This window comes from Chinchilla lanigera, unplaced genomic scaffold (assembly GCF_000276665.1).
Source record: "Chinchilla lanigera isolate Chin_1 unplaced genomic scaffold, ChiLan1.0 scaffold00071, whole genome shotgun sequence".
NCBI lineage: Eukaryota > Metazoa > Chordata > Mammalia > Rodentia > Chinchillidae > Chinchilla > Chinchilla lanigera.
Window position 1 is genome coordinate 611,028 of NW_004955472.1, and position 7,142 is coordinate 618,169.

The 7,142-nt window shown below is 57.6% G+C and overlaps 1 protein-coding gene across 4 annotated transcripts; it reads left to right on the forward strand.

Annotated features, from left to right (window-relative positions):
- Nucleotides 1–51: 51 nt before the first annotated feature.
- On the forward strand, nucleotides 52–6,796 carry Tpm2 (tropomyosin 2 (beta); the record flags this gene model as incomplete). Of its 4 annotated transcripts, none has more annotated exon segments than XM_013522942.1 (8): nucleotides 52–177; nucleotides 3,111–3,244; nucleotides 3,321–3,438; nucleotides 3,524–3,594; nucleotides 3,725–3,800; nucleotides 4,266–4,328; nucleotides 4,490–4,559; nucleotides 6,644–6,796. In XM_013522942.1, coding segments are annotated over 8 exon segments (741 nt in total), but the record flags the coding sequence as incomplete, so codon positions are not given.
- Nucleotides 6,797–7,142: the final 346 nt, after the last annotated feature.

Sequence of the window (7,142 nt, forward strand, 5' to 3'; positions counted from 1 at the left end):
CGCCCCGGCCGCCCTTAGCCCTGACCGCGCCGCTCCCTCCGCTCCCCGCAGCTGGAGGAAGAGCAGCAGGGCCTGCAGAAGAAGCTGAAGGGGACGGAGGACGAGGTGGAGAAGTATTCCGAAGCGGTGAAGGATGCCCAGGAGAAACTGGAGCAGGCCGAGAAGAAGGCCACCGACGTGAGTGGGCCCCGCGGGGGGAAGGGTGAGGGGACCCAGACCTCCCCAGCCCCGGGGCAGGAGTGGCGTCCTCGCCTCGGCCCTGCTGGGGTCCGAGACTGGGTAAATCAAAACCGCTACCACTTCCCTCCAGGACTTAGCCTCCTAACTGCTCTTGGTGCCAGCTCGGAACGCAGTGACCAAGCAGTGAGTCACCGCGGGCGGGGGCGCTCCCCTCTGCCCCAGGGCTCCCCCAGGGTACAGCTGCGGTGTAACGTGAGGCGCCAGCGGGCAGGAGGAAGGAGACATCCCAAGAGAGGCCCTGACTTGAGTTATACCCCTCCGGGCCGTTAGAGATCCCCGGCATTGACCTCTGGCTTCCTTCACCCTGTGGCCCTGTGGCCCCAGCTCAGGTTCTCCCTGGCCCTCATCTACCCTCATTAAGCTGTCAGCCTCCAGGCCACAGGGCCACAAATGCCAAGTAGCCACCTTGGCAGGAGCTGCTTACTCTCGGACTTCCCTCCTACCCCACAGCCCTCACCAGGTTTCTGAACCTCTGCCAGTCCCAGCCCCCGCCTCAGAGGAGGAGACTGTGACTGCGGACGCGGTGCTGCCGCTGTTCTGTGCCTTCCACCCGGGTTCTTTAAGTTGAAGACGGCCTTGTGGCTAGAGTGGACGTGAGGCCTCGCTTACAGCATGGTCCCAGCCTCAGGGATGGCGCCCTGTTTGTGCTGACCGTTCTCGAGGGTCCTCAGCCCCCGAGGGTTGGACTTCTTTGACCTCAGAGTTTGGTTCTGCACCAGCCCTGGCACTTGGGAGGGAACTGACCTGCAGCTGCTAGCAAAGAGACCCTGGGCATCTGACACTCTATAAATAACCAAGGCCCAGTGCAGCTGGAGCAAGGCTGGAAACCCAAGGAGCTGGGTGGGGGCTGCGGGGGCAGGGGCAGAGCTGGGGAAGCTGCCAGGAGTAGATAGGAAATGCTGCCTAAACTTGCTGCGTGACCTTGAGCACCGCAGCTCACTTAACTCCAGTTTGTCCTCCTCTTGCTCCCTCTGTCCAGTGTGTTCAGTAGTGTTAACCTGCGGTTGCAGAGCACTGAGGATCCATAGCTTCAAAGAGCTTGAGCGGGGCTGGGGATTTAGTTCAGCGGCAAAGCGCCTGCCTGGCAAGCGCAAGGTCATGAGTTCGACTCCTGGTACCAGAAGAAAAAAAAGAACAAAGAGCTTGAGGAACAGGAATGGCGAATGTCAGTCCCATGATGAGGACCCCAGGACTTCCCAAGCCTTGTCGTCATTTGTCTGTATGACCACCATGAAGAGTTTTCCTTTTATGGAGTCTTCTCTTTCTAAAGCAGTCCGCCCATGTCTCCCAGAGTTACTCTCCTCAATGCGGTGCGGTCCACAGAATCTTTCCACATGCGTCATTGGGCGCTGTGCCCTTGACAGGCTTTTGCCATTCTAGGTGGCCGAGCTCCAGGTGCCTTCAGCACCTGCAGGGCAAGCTATAGCCCACGGTCTGCATATGGAACTGTGCTTCTCCTGCCACGAAATCACCCCGGTTCTGCCTTCTCCTCTGCCTTACACTGCCTCCCAGCTCCTCCCTCACTCGCCCCCCCTCCACCCCGTCTCCACCGGTCCTTTTCCTTTCCAGTCTCAGGTCTCTGCAGGGACCTCTCTGTCTGTCTTTGCGGCAGAGGCAGGGATACCCTAACGTCTATCACGTAGCCTCTGTGTCCAGGCATTTCCTGCGGAATATTTTGCTGTTTCCCGTACTTGGCTTAGCAAAATTGTTCAGCAGATTTGAAGAAGGTTGATTCCCAAGCCCTTACACTGGAGAGCTCACTTCAGTGAGCTCTCTTCTGCACGGAGCTGGCAGTGTGTGTGTCTTACGAGCCTCTCGGATGGCTCTGTTGATGATTAGAAGCGCTGAGTCATCTCTGAACTGTCCTGTGAATTATGATCATGAACTCAGATTTATGAAGGAGGAAACAAAAGCCTAAGGAGCCTAATTTGCCAAGGTCACACAAGGGTTGAGTGGCTGAGCCAGGGCTCTGGACAACAGACCGTACCTCTGCTCGTGTTGTCCTTCAGGGGGTCCCGTTTTGCTCTTTTCCTTTGTGGGAAGCCCATTTTTGTCTCTTTCTCCCTATCCTCAGTTTTTAGGGACCGTCTTCAAAACCTCCGAGGTTTTACTTCCATGTCGCAAGATACGGGGCTGAGTGTCCGCCCTCCTCTGTCTGCTGGCCTGGGGGGACCCCCGCGCTACAGCCAGGCTAGGGGGGGCGCGCCGATGGTGCACAAGCGGCAGTGCTCGTGCAGAGCCCTCTGTCAGCTTGCGAGCCAAGGGTACACGTTGTTTTCTTTAAACCAGAATTTCAGTGTTCAGGTTTAATTGCAGCGTTGGTACTTTGTGATAAATAAGTGGGTTTGGGGTTGCAGTTTGGGCACTTGGACTCTGAAAAGTTCACTGGCCTAGGCTGTGTCCTTTGAGCAGCCCTGGCTTGCCTCTTGGGTCCCTTGCTGGGAGTCTTCCTGGCAGCTGGTGACATCACTGAGCTTGATGCTGTGATTGGCTGTTTGTAGCAACAGCGAAGTCTGGTTGGCTTAAGTCTTCCGCACCCCCTTACCTGGACCAGGCTCTGCTGTGGAGAAACAGGCTGCCTCAGACCCAAAGGGCACAGCCGGGCAGCCAGTGGGAGGCTAACCATGCCTAGTGCCAGAAGAGGCCCCACCCCAGGGAAATGGAGCTTGTGAAGAAATGCAGGTGCTTGGCTGGAGCACAGAATCTCAGCAGAAGATGGCTAGTTGAAAGAAAAAACAGATTGAATATCGAAAATCCAGGACATCTAGGTTCTTCCTGTGAAGAATCTTAGCACCTCTCTCAAGCCCCTTTTCCTCATGCAAGCCAGACAAAGCCTTTCTGACCTCTGACCTCTGGCCTCTGGCCCACAGGCCGAGGCAGATGTGGCCTCCCTGAACCGCCGCATTCAGCTGGTAGAGGAAGAGCTGGACCGGGCCCAGGAGCGCCTTGCTACAGCGCTGCAAAAGCTGGAGGAGGCGGAGAAGGCCGCTGATGAGAGCGAGAGGTGGGCAGAACGGGGGCGGGGGGCCTGCGTCTGCTGTGCTGACCCCACCGTACTCATCCCTCTCTCTGCCTCTCAGAGGAATGAAGGTCATTGAGAACAGGGCCATGAAGGACGAGGAGAAGATGGAGCTGCAGGAGATGCAGCTGAAGGAGGCCAAGCACATCGCTGAGGACTCAGACCGCAAATACGAGGAGGTGACCGCCCGGCCCCGCCCCCTCCCCGCTCCCGGGCCTCACACCTTCGCTCACCGCCCGGCTCCGCCCGCCCTGTCCCCCCCAGGTGGCCAGGAAGCTGGTGATCCTCGAGGGAGAGCTGGAGCGCTCAGAAGAGAGGGCTGAGGTGGCCGAGAGGTAAGGGATCCCCGGGCGGCTGGTAGAACTCAGCCAGGGCAGGAGGCGGCTTGCCTGGAAGGCAGGCCATTTCCAAGGCCTGTGGCTGCGGGAACAGGTCCTGCCTCTGACCTCTGCCCGCTGCCCCCAGCCGAGCCAGGCAGCTGGAGGAGGAGCTCCGAACCATGGACCAGGCCCTCAAGTCCCTGATGGCCTCAGAGGAGGAGGTAGTAACCTCTTGGGCAGCGGCGCCTTCTCTCAGCTCACGGTCCCCCTCAATTTCAGCACCTCAGGCTGCTCTCTGTCACCTGCCAGGGGTCGGGAAGGGCCCGGGCTCTTGACTCTGCCTGCTGTCACGCTTATCACTTTGCTCTTCTCTTCTCTCCTCGTCCCTCCCCCTCGTGCCATTCCCACTGTCTCTCCTCACTGTCCTCACACCCCGCCCTGCCACACACCCCTGCAGTAAATGTGGGGACCTAGAGGAGGAGCTGAAAATTGTTACCAACAACTTGAAATCCCTGGAGGCCCAAGCAGACAAGGTAGAGGGGGGAAGGGCAGTGAGGACGGGGTCCTGCAGGGGAGGTGGGGCTGGGTGTCCGTGGAGGCAGGATCAGGAGGGGCTTGAGGCACTGGCTCAGTGGAGAAATGAGGATTCAGGCAGATTCACTGACGGTGCTGTATGTCCCTAAAAGTATTCCACCAAAGAGGACAAATACGAAGAGGAGATCAAACTGCTAGAGGAGAAGCTGAAGGAGGTAAGAGCTCCCTCCAGCTCCCAGTCGCCCAAGCCACCCTTGTCCCCGAGAGGCTGTGACGGGGAATTGGGGGATCAGGATGGAAGGGAAGGTGACTTCACTGAGGTTCTCCGGGTGGGCCTAATGCCTTGTCTTGTCTCCCGTCCCACTTACATTCCCAGGCTGAGACCCGAGCAGAGTTTGCCGAAAGATCTGTGGCAAAGTTAGAGAAAACCATTGATGACCTGGAAGGTAAAAGTGGGCCCTCCACTCCCTGTCCTTGGCAGCCTGTCTCTTATCTTCCCATCCCACGGTATCTGCCACGGGTAAACTAGGGTCGGAGCACGCAGAACTGCACAGCCCTAGTGGGCTGTTCCCAAGACTCAGGGAGTTGGCGTGGGCCACAGTGTGTCAACTCCAGTGATCTCAGACCTCAGAACGCAGGAGAGTCACCTGAGAGTGTTAAGAACAGATTCCTGGGGGCTAGGGCGATAGCTCATTGGCAGAGTGCATGAGACCTTGGGTTTAAAAAAATCCCAGTTTCCTGGGCTCTACCCCAGCATGATTACTGACTTGGGGCAGTGAATTTGCATTTCTGCCCAGCGTCCCCATAACGCTGGCGATGCTGGCCTTCAGACCAGCACTTTGCACAGCACTGACCCAACAAGTGCTGTCCGCAGTGCAGCACAACAGAATCATCACAGAGACTCCTTTGTCGGATAGTTACTCTGGTTAACGCCTGGGACTGTGTGACAGCAGTAATGGGAGATAATACTTTAAGCTACGTTTAGTGGAAACAGACACCCAGGTATTTTTTCTTCGTGGTCATTTGTATTATCAGCAGTGTTGCTGGGCTAAGGTCGCCCGCCTTTCCTCTCTGGTAACATTTTAACTCTCGTCATTCCCACATCTCTTGCTTCTGGCCTTCCGGCAAGTACTAAGTTTATCTCCAACCTCGGGACTTTAGACCTTTCTGGTCAAGTACCCTCCCTTCCGCTCCCACACAAGCAAGCACCCCTGCCTGTCTGGAGCACTGTGCCCACAGGGTTGTGGGAGAAGCAGACGCCGAGGGGAAGAGTTGAGGTACAGAGAAACAGCAGAGCCAGGAGCAGCGAGAGGGAAGGAGGAGTCAGGACAGTGGACGGCCTCTTCTCTGACTTCTCTCCCTGTCCGCCTCACTCTGGTTCTCTCTCTTGCCTTCACTCTCGCCTTCCTCTCCTCTCCTCTTTCCCTCCATTCCCTACCCGCCCCCCACCCCCTTGGCCACTCCAGATGAAGTCTACGCACAGAAGATGAAGTACAAGGCCATCAGCGAGGAGCTGGACAACGCACTCAACGACATCACCTCCCTCTGAGCCCGCACCAGCGGGGCCACCTCTCATCTCCTTCCTGCTGTCCATTCTCTCTGTGGCAAAGGGGCAGGCAGCACTGCAGAGCCAGGCTGGGCGCAGCCTCGGGAGCACCTCCATCACGCCCGCCACCCACACTGGCACTGGCTTCACCCTTCTCTACACCGCCCCTTCCACCTGCTGCCCGCCACCCCTCTCTGCTGCCTAATAAACTCTGAACTTGGTCTCCATGCTGTTTTCCTGCTCTCCAAAGAGCACCTCATCACTGCCACAGAGCACTGGCTCACTCCTGAGACTCTGGCTCCTTCCTGTGCCCCCGTCTTGTGACGCCCACCCCGCTGCACCAAGGCACCTCAACACACTGGCCCGCCCTGACCCCTCTGCATGGCACTCCCCACCTGCCGCTGTCCGGCTCACTGCGCATGGGGGTGTGTGTGACCCTGCCGAGCACTATGGCTGGTCACTGGCCTTGGGGCACCTAGCGGGGGCCTGGAGGGGAAACAGGATGGCGAAGCACAAGGGAGGGGCAGGCATGTCACGCAGGTCTGGAAGGATGTTTGGAGAAGTGTTGGATGTCAGCAGCAGGGCCTCTCACTGCAGCTCAGGTCTGTTTTCTGCCTCAGCTCTGCCTGGCCTTACCTCTCCTTCCTCAACTTTCTCACTTGCCTTTTGTATCCAACTTTCCTAAACTTTATAAAGGAGGGTAAATTACTTTATGGTGTAGGCCTCCCCACCCCACCTGCGTGACCTCAAGGCCTTAAGGGAGCCATCCATGTCTGTCCTGGTCCATCCATCCATTTGCCACTGCTGTACTGCCTCCCGTCCCTGCAGGCCTGTGTCTCCCTGTGCCTCCCCACCATTACGTGTCTGTCACCTTCCGGTCTGTGCCTTCTTGTGTCTTTCCTGTGTCTCCCCATTCCTGTGCCTTCCCCATGCTCCTTTTCCCTGCTTTCCCTCCCCCTCCTCACCTGCTGCTTTCCCTCACAGAGACCTTGGCCAGTGCCAAGGAGGAGAATGTGGAGATTCACCAGACCTTGGACCAGACTCTGCTGGAACTCAACAACCTGTGAGGGCCGACTCTGCCCCCAGCCAGGGTATAGTTGCTGCCCAAACCCAATAAAGCTGATGTTACATCCCAGGGCCCTTTAAGCCTTTCTTTGGTTGCCAGTGGAACTGGAAGGACCCCTTCTGTGAGGGGACATCCAGTGAAACCCCTGGGGTGGGGCTGCTGGCCTCAGTGATGCATTCGCACAGGCTGTGTGAAGCAGAGGAGCCTGACGGGAATATTCTGGCTCTTGGTCTCCGCGAGGCAGAGGCACTGCCACCTGCAGCACTGCCCTGTTCCAACAGGCAGCTGCACCAGACATTGTATGTTGAAGGGAAAACTGCAAGAAGAGACAGATTTTCCTCCAACGGGTTAAAAGCCCCAAAGCCTCAATATGACTTCAAACCTCGCAGCTGCAGCCCTCCCAACACTGCACCACGC